The sequence below is a fragment of the Ictidomys tridecemlineatus genome, chromosome 8 (assembly GCF_052094955.1).
Source record: "Ictidomys tridecemlineatus isolate mIctTri1 chromosome 8, mIctTri1.hap1, whole genome shotgun sequence".
NCBI classification, from domain to species: domain Eukaryota; kingdom Metazoa; phylum Chordata; class Mammalia; order Rodentia; family Sciuridae; genus Ictidomys; species Ictidomys tridecemlineatus.
This window is the reverse complement of record NC_135484.1, coordinates 142211275-142223859: the sequence shown is the minus strand read 5'-3', so window position 1 is coordinate 142223859 and position 12585 is coordinate 142211275. Positions and strand designations below refer to the sequence as shown.

The 12585-nt window shown below is 37.2% G+C and overlaps 1 protein-coding gene across 1 annotated transcript in view; it reads left to right on the top strand.

Annotated features, from left to right (window-relative positions):
- Positions 1-12585, top strand: part of LOC101968337 (uncharacterized) — a 312858-nt gene that overhangs the window by 277638 nt on the left and 22635 nt on the right. The window contains exon 18 of the mRNA XM_005327522.2: positions 5824-6030. Within this exon, the coding sequence (XP_005327579.2) occupies positions 5824-6030 (207 nt within the window). The remainder of the gene's footprint in view (positions 1-5823; positions 6031-12585) is intronic.

Genomic DNA, 12585 nt, shown 5'->3' with positions numbered 1-12585 from the left:
CCTGTAGAATTTATCTCAGAGAGCAGTGGGTGGCTGCTTCCAAGAGTGGGTGGTGGTTTCATTCTTACCTTTCTTCTTTCTGTCTTCCCTCCCCGATCCCTGACCCCCACCCCCCACTCTGTTCTTAATGTCAGAGTTGTTGTCTCATTGTCCCTCTTGTCATTCATTGTTCTTATGGGTAGCCAGTGCTTCACATGCACGGAGAAGAATGGCAGAAGGGGGTTGTTCTATTTCTGTGCTTCTTCCGAGACAGATGTATAATATGTTTGTATATGGGGGGCTTTGATACTATTATTAACATTTGCAGGCATAGCCACAGCAAAATGCTTGGGAAATACTACTATATATTACATTTAAAGCAAAACTATTGGTTATCAGAATTAGAGATGTTCAATAACAAAACATGCCATATAATATGGGTTCAAACACACACGCATATATGTTAACTTTTCTTGAATTGCGTAATTTCTGTCTAAATGAAGCACAGGTGATTTTGTTTAGAAGTATGGTTTCCTGGAAATGCATCACAGTTTATTACTTTTCTCTAAATCAGTTCAAATTTGCTTAAATGCTCATTCTATACGCCTAATGGTTATGTTAAAGAAAGAAACATCAAGGAATAATCATTTCATGCACCTACCTTATTTGTAGCTAATCTTCTATAGATTTTTTTTCTCTTTTATTCCAAAGTAACAGTACACAATGAAGATGCATGCAATATTTCTGACAGAATGCATGGAAATCCAAATATCAAGCTGACAACTGAAAATATTAAATACGTGTATGCGTCTGGAATGTTGGATTTGATCCATGGTTTTATCGCCTCATTCAAGGTCATGGGTTGGATGTAAAATGAGCCAGATCTGTGTTTGAATCCCAAATTAGAAACTCTGTTGGATCCGGGAAGAGCATTCATTTTCACCTTTTGGAAAAACAGCTCCTCTTAGCCCTCCTGCATTCTGTCAACAGGAGTTAGTATTTTTGATTGGGCTCAATTTTTGAATTCTTGAAATTTTGTTTATACTGGAAAAACAGGATTTTGTGGAACACAGACACAACCTTAATCACACTTGCACGTTCATTTAATTCTCAAAGAAGTGCTATGGTTTGAATTGATCCCTAGAAATTCCCTTTGCTGGAGACTTAATCTGAAGAGACTGATAAAAGGTTATTAGGTCAGAAGGGCATTGCCTTCATGATGCATGAATGTTCTTATCATTATTGCAGCAGTAGATTGCAGTGAGTTTTGCCCTCTATTTTTCCCTTGTGGGGCTAGAAATTGAACCCAGGTCCTTTCACATGCTTGGTAGGCAGGCGCTCTACCACTGACCCAGCCTTAGCCCAGTTCTGCTTCTGTTATTCTTGCCTCCTTTTGCACCTTTTACCTTCTGCCACAGGTGAAACAGTACAAAGGCCCTCTCCAGATACAGGAGCACTGCTCTTGTCTTCCCAGTCTCCACAACTGTGAGCCAAATAACTTTCAGTTCACTATAAATTTTCTAGTCTCAGGCATTCTGTTATAGCAGCAGCAAACAGACTAAGGGTGGAAGGCATTGTTTTTAAAACAAAATAAGACACCTGTTTTACTGAGACCTAGTTTTTACAAAAAAAAAATGGTTCACTCCTAAAGAAATGGTAAAATAAAAATCACCATCATCAGGGCACAACTTATTTAGAAATTTAGCCTCAAATCCACTGGAGACCAACTGGATCATCCAGTCTGACCTAATTTCTTGACCCTGGTTCCCTCTTGCTATCTTGCCATACTGGAAAACTGAGTATAAATTCAAGTGGAAAAAAAAAAAAAAGAAAAGAAATCCACCCAGGAGCTGTTAAACATGTATCTATGCAATAAATCTATGTACCACTGTGTAATTATAATAACATAAACAACTCCACTATAAGGACATTCACATCAGACCTAATTTCAGACTGAACTATTATAATGCAATTAACAGGCTCATAGTCCTGTTTTAATTAAGCTCTGTTGTGAAATATGCAGCATTTGAACCTGTTTCGGCCTGTTCTGTCTGCCATTGAATCACCATCCTCAACTTGTTTTTCTGCCCAACAATGAATTTCATTTAAGAACTACTGTTCAAAGGGACTGGCATTTTGTGAATTTCTTTAAGTTTCTGTGCCTCCAGATTGAGGCCAACTTTAGCTCTTCCGATGTGTCCTATATGTGTGTAGTCTCTTGATTCGGTTGTCTCAATAGATTTACTAACTCACGCTGGGCTCTCCTAGAAACGAAGAGACACATTTGATTGGTTGAGTGCAAGAAATTTCAGATGACAGGAGAGAGACTTGTGGGGCTAACTTCAGATTATGTAGGACACAGTAGCTGTCTCCAACCCAGCCCTTTGCAGAAATACCAAGGGATCTCCAATTTTCCATGGCTTATTATTTAGTTTGCCAAATAGTTTAACCATTACTCACTAAAGAATGGAAAACAAAAACATTTACAGAAAATGCACTTTATAGAAAAATCATATCCTTCTTTTTATACCTCACCTACCCTGGGCAAGAATGTCTAAGGCTGGCTGGGATTTGCCTTAACAGATCTTTCCCGTCCTCTATTTATTTGGATTGTCTTCATGGCCTTAAATAATATTAAATGGGCCCTATTACACGGGAATGCTTGGCTTGGTGACCAAATGTCACAGGTCAGCGTGCTGAGCCGCTTATTCCTCGACGGCTAGTTTTCAGGACACAGATTTAAAAGTGGAGAGAACAGAGTTGCAGAGAATCGTGCTCAACATCACAGAGGGCTCAGAAATAAGCCACAATGACCTAAGAAAACAAGGACAGTGATTTCTTCATTCCTCCCCACCTCCGTTTCCATCCTCTCATCAGCTGCCCTGGAGATTTGGTCCCTGTTATAAAACATCCAGGTTCTTCTCCTTCTTTTTCCTTTTCCTTTTTACCTTGTCCTACTTTCTTAACCCCAGGGAGGCTTTGAAGAAGGTTTTAAAGCTAAGCATCCCCAATGGCTTGAGGCTGTGTTTGGTGGTAAGTCAGAATGGGAAGCAAATTACCCGTAGGGTAGGGTGTTTTCATGGCCAGAGTGAAAGCCCTGAGAACAGCAGGTAACTGAAGAGGTTCTCCCTGTGTGAACATCTGGCTCAGCTCCTTCAACCACTTCTACGGAGCTTTCATGAGTTATTCACCCGCCCCCTCCTCCAGTGGCTCTCTCTTCCTTTCCAGAAGCATGTTCTCAAACAGCAGTGGAACCTTAACTCGTGGGCACGCCTTACCGCTAGGTGTTCCGAGGGTCCTGATGATCTTAAGCACTGACTTCTAGAAATTCTGGAAGGGACCACGGATGCTTTAGCACTAGACCTTCGTGGCTTAAAATGTCTTTCCTAGTTAACCTTCACAGAACCTTGGGAGCACCCATAAGAAGTTAGTAGAATTGAATGTCCTCAGTACTTGGACTGTCGCCTCTATTTCGGCTAAGTTTCCACCCGGACCGGATAAGCTTCTATGTTGTCATTTTTACTTGACACATTATATATAATTCGACATATTTACGGGGTACAGTGTGATATTTGATATATGCATATAATGTGTCATACTCAAATTAAGGTGGTTAGCATGTCTGTCACCTCATTTGCTGTTCATTTCTTTGTGGTGAGAACATTCAAGATCCTCCCTTTAGCTATTTTGAGATATTTAAGGCGATATTGTTAACCATAGTTACTCTACAATGCAATAGATCACTAGAACTTGTTCCCCTGTCTGACCACGGCTTTGTACCTATTGATCAATCTCTCCCTATCATTTCCTCCACAGCTTCTGGTAACTACTCTCTACTTTTATGAGATCAGCTTTGTAGATCCCGAGTATGAGTGGGACGATGCTGTATTTGTCTTTTTGTGCCTGGATTATTTCACTTAACATAACATCCTCTAGGTTCATTGAGGTTGCTGCGAATGACAGAATTTTATCGTTTTTAGGGGTCGTTAGTCTGCTTTTTCTCTTCTGTGATCAAAATATCTGATAAGAACACCTTAGAGGAGGAAAAGTTTATTTTGAGATTATGGTTTCCAAGATTCAGTCCAAGGTCAACCAATTCCACTGCTCTGGGCCCAAGGTGAGGCAGAACATCATGGCAGAGGGGCATGGTGGAAGGAACTGCTCAGCTCATGGTGGCCGGGAAATAGAGAGAAAGAAAAATGGGCTATTCCCAAGATGCACCCTTCCAGGCACACATCTACCTCCTCCAGCCACATGCCACATGCACACAGTGTACAGCTCTCATAATCTTATCATCTTACCTCTCAATGTTTCTGCAATAACACAGGAGCTTTGGGCGGGGCACCTCATATCCAAACCATAACACGACCAGATAGTATTCGATTATATACATGTACCCCATTTTCTTTGTTCATTCATCCATTGATGGACACTTACATTGATTCCTTATCTTTCTTTTTTCCTCGAGACCCAACTCAAGCCTCACTTTGGCAAGTTTGCTTCTGCACATCTGACACTATCAAACTGACCTGAAGTTAAATGTGGGTCAATGTCTTACTGGGAATTCCTGCTAGATTGTTAGTCTCTGGACCTGTTTATATTGTCTCAAAGTCATATCTGTCAAAGGATTCTCTGTTTTTAATCATATGAGATGTCCCTCTTTTTTGTTCTTCAAATTCTTTCAGGACATTCACAACTTCTTTTTCTGTCCATCCAGATTTTAATCAGGCCTTTGAATTTCCAAAAGAAAAGTCACTAACTGGAATCTTCAGAGCTTATTGTTAATAACAGACTTGACTTGAATTTAATAGTGATTAGCCAGGATTTTCTTTTATGTTATTAAATCCATATTTCTAATGATTTAAAGTATTTGTAAGTCATATTAAGAGGAGTTAACTTTGAAATAAACACACATTTGACATGGACTTGGAACAATAGATAAATGCTTTCTGTTGTAGAAAGAGCCAACGAGGAAAGAATTCCTTCAAAACTTTTCTCTATTTCTGAAACTAGGGGTACCTGTGAATATGGTGATGGAAAATTTTAGAAAGCTTGTATATAACTCAGAAATTGCAGAAAAGACAACCAAAGTATCTGAAGACCAGAAGTTTGTCAGCCAGGAACAAATTTTAGAGGGGTATAGTCTAATATCCATCCCCAATATTTTAAACATGTAATAGGAAAGTGTCTTTCAACTCATTCATAATTCAATTAACATTAATGAAGGCCCCACAGGGTACTTCATATTAGACAATGAAATCGTTACCTGAGAAAACCTACTGGAGAATAAAGTCCAATAAGTACGAAAGTCAGAATTATCACAAAGCAAAACTAGTAAATACATACAGCATACAAAAGTCCTGGCTGTGCACCTCAGTAAAATGGATCTTTAATGCATCCTGTGCCCTGTCTTAGTGATGTCAGAAACTTAGAATCCAGCACAGTACAAGTAAGTTAAAAAGAGCAAAGAGTTCTTTTGGATGAGAAATCACAAACACCCATTCATAAAACCACCCGTAAGCATTTTTGTTAATCAACACTGTCATCGTTACAGCCTGCTTGATCTTCCTACTTTGGGTTAATATGGGAGCCAATTACAGCTTCATCTGTGTAGAATTAACTTTATGGAGCACACACCGGGGATTTGTCTATCTTCACTATTTAGATATATGCCATAAAAATATGCATGGAATTGAGTGCAAGTACTGCAGATGGCAGAGACTTTCAGATTTATTGTAAAATCATTTAAAATCGGTTATGCTCTTGCCAGAAGTTAATTAATTTTTTTTTCTGTTTCTTTCTGGGGCTGGGGGACTGTTGGGGGGGGGCTTTGGTTTTCACTAGGTGGCAGTGTATGATTACATCTGGAAAAGCCATGGCATCAAGTCCAGTGTCTCCAGCTGTGACCTCCAACATCAGAATGAAATCTCTGGGTCTGCACTTGGTCCAGAAGAAGTTACTTCTCATGTGTCTATATACAGTGTTTATCCCAGTGGGTTCCAAGAGCTGTACCGCCATTTTCTCAGGCTCCCCGGTGGTGCCATTGTTGAGGTATGTGTATTTGAAAATATTTTGCTGTAAATGCTGTGTGTATTGTAGTGCATGGATATATAGATAAGTATGGGCATAAGATGAGTGTGATTTCAAAGATTTCAATGTTGCTTTGCAAACATATTATAACTAATGTTTCTAATGCGGTAGGGGGGTTGAGGATGTGTTTCAGTTTTTGCCTAAGTACACAAAGATAATACATGGGGGGAAAGTTTCTGTTTGAAACTCTCTCTTCAGACTGCCAAGAACCAAATCAAGCGACGTAATTCAGAATTCTGCCTGTGATAATTTCTACTCAGGTAACATTAGAAAACATCACCGGTTGATAAGAAAGAGTTCTGTGTCGTGGACACGGGCATACCTCGGGAAGTGCACACTCCTTTGCTTAAATGAGCTCACACAAAGTGAATGAAGTGGTGGCATCTTATCCTCCTTCCCCCCCAACTCTGAAAAATCTTTCAAGCTATAGAAACATACATAGTCTATAAATATTTAAAAGTATTTTAAAAGGAGCATTATCTCAGAGTCAAGTTTCCTCCTAAGAAAGTCCATCAGCAGACGGGCTGATTTTGAGTTCCCAAAGAAATTTCATATGATAACATATTCTGAGTATCTAAATTTACAGCATATTGAAATCCGAAGCTGTGGCCCATTCTTTTAAGTGTTGTTCCATCATGAAGTCTGAGGAAGTATTATTATTTGGTGGAAATGAACCATACAGGAGAAAAAAAAAAACTGAAGATACATAGCACATTTGGCTCTCAGGTCTCGGTGGCATGCAAATTACTAACAAGTGACATAATACTAGTTAACTAGCATTGGAAGGATATTTCTATTCCCACCACCATCCCTTTGAACTTTAGCATTTTGTTGTTCTTGTTGTTGTTGTTGTTGTTGTGAAGTCAATGGAAGTGTGTCCTCATAAAAATCCCTTTCAACATAACTTTGAGGAAATTTCAAATTGTTCAGATCCTAGTCTTGCAGACAGGGGACCTGTCCTTTCTAATATACCAGTGTTCAACATTATTTCAACACTTAAATCATCATATAGGTATTTTACTAAGAGATGCCTATATGAGCCAGGAAAGATTCCCCTCAGCTCATCCTCCTTGCACTCCTACCAAGGTGCACTATAAGAAAGAACTTCACATATCACAACACAGCAATAGTAAGCAGGTGAAGATTGTATCCAATGTCATTCTTTGGGAGTTTGGCTGCTATTGGTACTTCTGCACAGGATTCTTCTTAGACTTCTGAAACATTTGATTTAGAAATCTTTTTGCAGAACAAACTGCTGGAATGTATCTTTTTTTTTTTTTTTACAAAATTTGCAAAATGTGCTTAAATACATGTGCACTGAAATAACACAAAAAGCAGAGACTCCAGCATTGTCTTTCTGCTACAAATCATCCTGCAGTTCCTGCAGTCCCGGGGCCCCAGCAGAGAGCCCAGGGGGAAGGTATCCTGGTCTCAAGAACACAGTGACCATAGGGTCCTTTGATTCTCTCTTTTATTTGCCCCATAACCTTGGCTTAGTCATTTCTCACTACTCTGCCTATTTCCTTATCTGTAAAACTGGGTTATGAATACTTATACTACCTGGCTCACAGGGATTTGGGACAGATTAATGAGATAACATCTGCAAGTACTTTTAGCTCTCATTTTTTTAAAGGTGCAATAAAGATCACAAAATATTATAGATCACAAACAATTAGATTCATTCTACTTCTAAACATCTTTTCAAGCTCATAATGACATTATGCCAAAAATATGCGAGCTTCACTTTTGGAAGAATTCAGAGGTGGGACTACAGGCTTATCGACATATTTGATTCTTTTATTGCCTTTGATTTCCACAGTATTTTCTATTATAACAGTAAGTGGTGGACATGTACCTGGGCGTTGGTAGGATCCTGTGACCAGCTGAAATTCCAGCAAATACTAAACCAGCTTTCTCCCTTTTCCAAATCTCAGCAGATGCACGCGATCTAGCCCATTCTTGAGTACGCAGTTTAGAGCTACCTGTTTATTTCTTCATGCTTGACTCTATCTGCCTCTTGTTCTATGAAATCTTTAAAATTGTTCTGAACTGAATTATCCCCTTGCCCCTTTTCTACACTTATAGAGAGTGCTAGATTTTATTCTTTAGCCTTTCTATACTTGTTTCCAGTATTAAATTGTGTCCTGTAGAGGACAGGAATCATAAAACAAGACCTGTCCTAGAGCAAATTGAGGATTACGCAGTTCATTTGCAGGCACCTGTATGGCTATTCACCCACCTTCCTTCCTATCCCTCCTGACCCCTAACAGACATTGCCAGGTCTATTATTGGCCTTCTGAGCTACAAAACCTGAATTGGAAGGGATTCCGGCATGTTTTTTTTTTTTTTTGAGACCTCAGTGAAAAGAAGTTTACGTATAATCTTCCCTATATATATGCATTGGAAAGAAATTTCAAATATCAGCATATAGGTAGATTATATTTTCTGGATGAAAGAAAAATCCCTTAAAGTTTTTAAAATAATGGCCTATGAGCTGTCACCTTCTTGCCTTAAAGTTAACGTCAATTCTTGAATTCTTTTTCTTTATCTTTGTTTTAAATACAGACTCAATGCTCAAGAAAATTAATCCAATTGTACTGGATTATTTTATTCCAAATTATGCTACATGATTAGTAATTAGGCACCATGAGATTCTTACCATCTCACAGTACTCACACTGTATTAAGTGAAAGAACCTGAATTTAGGATATAACTTAGACCCGATTAGAGATATAGTAAGATCCATGCCACATTTTGGTTAGATATTCTGATGTGCGAAGAAACAAGCAACTGTGTCTGGATCTAATTTATTTACAAATCAGATATAGCAAGAAATAAGCAACAAAGCTTCATTCCTAGAACCTAAACCCTATTCTCAAAGATTTTATGGTGGTTTTTACACATGATATCCAGTAATTTAAGTTCGTTTTACATGAACACAGCTCTAAGCCTCTCCCATTTCTGGTATGAAATATAGGTCAAATATTAACCTTTTCATTTTTCTTCTCCATAAGATCCTAACCTTTTGAATTGGAAGCAAATATATGAGTTTTTATTTGCATGGAAAGCTACACTTCTGGAAAAGAATGAAATCTGCTCACAAGATGTCATATTTCGTGAGTCTGCAATGAAAGTTCGATTGCAAACAGAATTCCCCATAGATACGCATTCATAATCTTTTGTATGTCCCACCTTATGACCTAAAGCAACACAGCTCTGGTCTTCCACATATTTTGCTTTTAAAGAAAAATTCCCTCTCTTGCTTGTCAGAGCCGGTCATTGGTTCAAGTGCAGGGAGCCCATCTCCTGATTCTCTACTAAGTCAGTCCCTCTGGGCACCATGGATTCCATGGAGTCTGCACAGAGGAACTGCGAGGTCTCTTTGTTGCATGGCTAGGGTTATCCTGCAGTGTTCGCTAAGGACAAAGTTACTGTCAAGTTTTTAGAGCTACAAAACCTAGAAACCCAGGCAAGACTGGTGCACTTTCATCAAGTTACAAATAAGCTTCCGGATCCCAGGGTATCAGTCGCAATTAAGAAAGTCCTTGGAGCATTAGTTGGGGTGGAATGGGAAAATTTGTCATTAGAGGCAGTGTCGCCTGGTGGTCTGAGCAGGGAACTGGGAGCCAGGAACTCAGCGATCTAAGGAGGCTCTGTGAAGCCCTTGTGCGCGGCTTTAGGCAAGCAGTGAGGTCTCAGGAGGCCAACCTCACCTACTTTGAAGCTCCCATCTGAAGAGCTCCTTACCCAGGGCCAGGGGAGGCACAGCAGGAGGCCTGATTCCTTGTCTGCAAAATTAGAATATTAATACTTGCCTCCATAACAGATTAACCAATTAGTGATTAAGTGTTCTGCCTGATGGAAAGCAGCAGGAGAAGAGAGGAGACAGGGAAAAACTGAGACACAATTTCATTATTAGATGGGTTTGACTCCACTCTGGGTTTTGATCTGCTGCACAGGGAATCCAGGGCCTTCAAGGTGCCAAGAGCAGGTGTACAGAGACTGGCCCATAGCTTTTATTCCTCTCAGTGTGAAGACAGACGATGGAGCTGAACATCCGGATCTCAGGTTCACAGGAAGCTTTCAGTAAATGGGGAGGAGACACACTTTGTCCTTGAATCAATGAATTAATCGCAGGACAAAACCTTAAACAAATAATTGAGAAATTTTTCTGCCTTAGCTAGTCTGTTTCAATTTGTTATTTAGCCTATTTGGAAATTTTCATATCCATATTCTACAAAAAAACAAACAATTTGCAGTGTGTGTGTGTGTGTGTGTGTGTGTGTGTGTGTGTGTGTGTGAGAGAGAGAGAGAGAGAGAGAGAGAGAGAGAGAGAGAGAAATGCATAAGAACGTGGAAGATGAATTAATAAGAAAATATGGAACTGTGGAGCCTATAAACAACATTCATTAAACTGATACAAATTATTGATAATATCACACTGTTTCAGAGATAAAACTACCCCATCATTTTTTTCCCTTTTGTTGAAAGTCTGGCACATGAGAGGAAAGCCATTCTTATTTCCTATTGTACATAGTCTTAGACTGCTTTGAAGATAACATGAAAATTAATTCACTTACACAAAATGGAAGACAATCACAGTTACATTGTCCAGACTTTTAAGACATTTGACACTGTGTGCCCAACACCCATGTAAGAAGTAGTATATCCTTTGGGCACATTGTGCTCCATAAGACAAAATTGAAAATAAACATTAAAAGGAAATAGTAATAGCAATGCTAATGGCTTTGCATAAAATAATGCTCAAAAGACACTCATATCTCTTACTTCTGGATTTCAAATTCAAACTTAATAGTTGCCACTTCTGTTGATTGTTTAAAAATAAGATCCTGGTACTATTTTGCCCTTTCCTTTCGCTAAGAATAATGGTCTATTTTAACTAAGCTGTAGAGGATATAATTTTGTTATATCTAAAACTCAGACCTTATTATGAGCAAATATTTTTTTAAAAAAAGAAGAATGCAAGAACTAAGTGAAATTCAATTATCAAACTAAAATTAGAATATAATGTCAGGACATTTTCATGACATACAACAATGGAAAGACTTTCGTAAAAATTTTTATGTATTTATATTTGCATATAAACTAATTTAAATGATTTTAAATCACTGTTTCTTAGGATTAAAAATAATTTATAGGATACATATGTAAAATGAACTGATGCTAAGTAACTATCTTTTCTTATTTTCACATTTTTTGTTGTTTTTTTTATTATCATTAAATAATTGTTGCATATAATTGTGGAAGAATGTGTTCCACAATTTCCAAAAATTGTCCTTTTTACTCCATATATATAAAGTTAGTAAATATGTAAAATATAGGAACTTAGCTCTTCTTAAAAATAAAATGACAAAATTATTAATCCCATATGTGTGTGTCAAAATAGTAGTTTTATTTGTCCATAATAATTAGGTTAGTACAAACTTACTATGAAAGGGTTAGCTTCCCACAAAAACTAAGCAAGAAGTCTCTTGCCTCTGGCTTTATCATTGTTTATGTATTATTGGTAAGCTGAAGAGGAAAAATTGCAGTTTTGTTTTTTTAAACCTAACACACTGTAAATTTTAAATGATATAATAGACTTAAGAAATATTTTTAATTCTGTTATTAAATTCTGTTATTAAATTCAGTTATTAAAATTATTTCAATTATAATGTATAAAATATTAACTTTGAGGGATTAAGTTAATTTTATTATAGCTATGTGTGGTTTCCTTAAGAAAAGCGTGAAGAGCTATTTTGATTGCTTTTACTATATGTTGAGATGTGATTGTTAGCAACATTTTAAAGATTCTAGGGTCCTTCCTAAAATAACTACTATTGTCCAATCTTATACATTTTCTGTAGATTCACTTGTACTTATATTTGGTGGTAAACAATCATTAGTAATTCCTGGTTTAAATGGACTCATGTTTTTAATTTATACATATATGAAAACTCTCAGCTATATATTTTTGAAACACTCTTACCTGTAAAATGATTTTCATAATTTTTGATTTATCTTGAATCTCCAAATAACTGTAACTTATGAAAGCTGTACACAAGAATTATTCTACTATTATATGCAAGACTATCACAAAAAGTAAGTGTGATATATTGGATAAAAAACTGTCTTGAAATTCTAAGTCATAGGAATTGTTTTAAAGGGTGTATTAAATACAAAGAAGAATTTAGAAAATAAGCCGTGACATAAAAATGAAAATACATGATTAAATTTCTAACATACACATTATAGAAGTGAAGAATTAAATGTTTATTGCACAATTGGTAAAGATTGACTGCTTTATCTAAAACAAAAATAAGTTCATTTCTAATTTTATATATTTTTCATCTTATTGAATTGGACTTTGGAAATAATATCTTATGAGGAGACCTAAATATGAAAGAGTTATTTTCATTCTTCTTTTTACTTACTAATCTTAATTTACTATAATATTTTGAAAATTTTAAAGTTTTGCATTAAAAGAAGTTTAAAACCCTTGCATTCCAAAGTCAA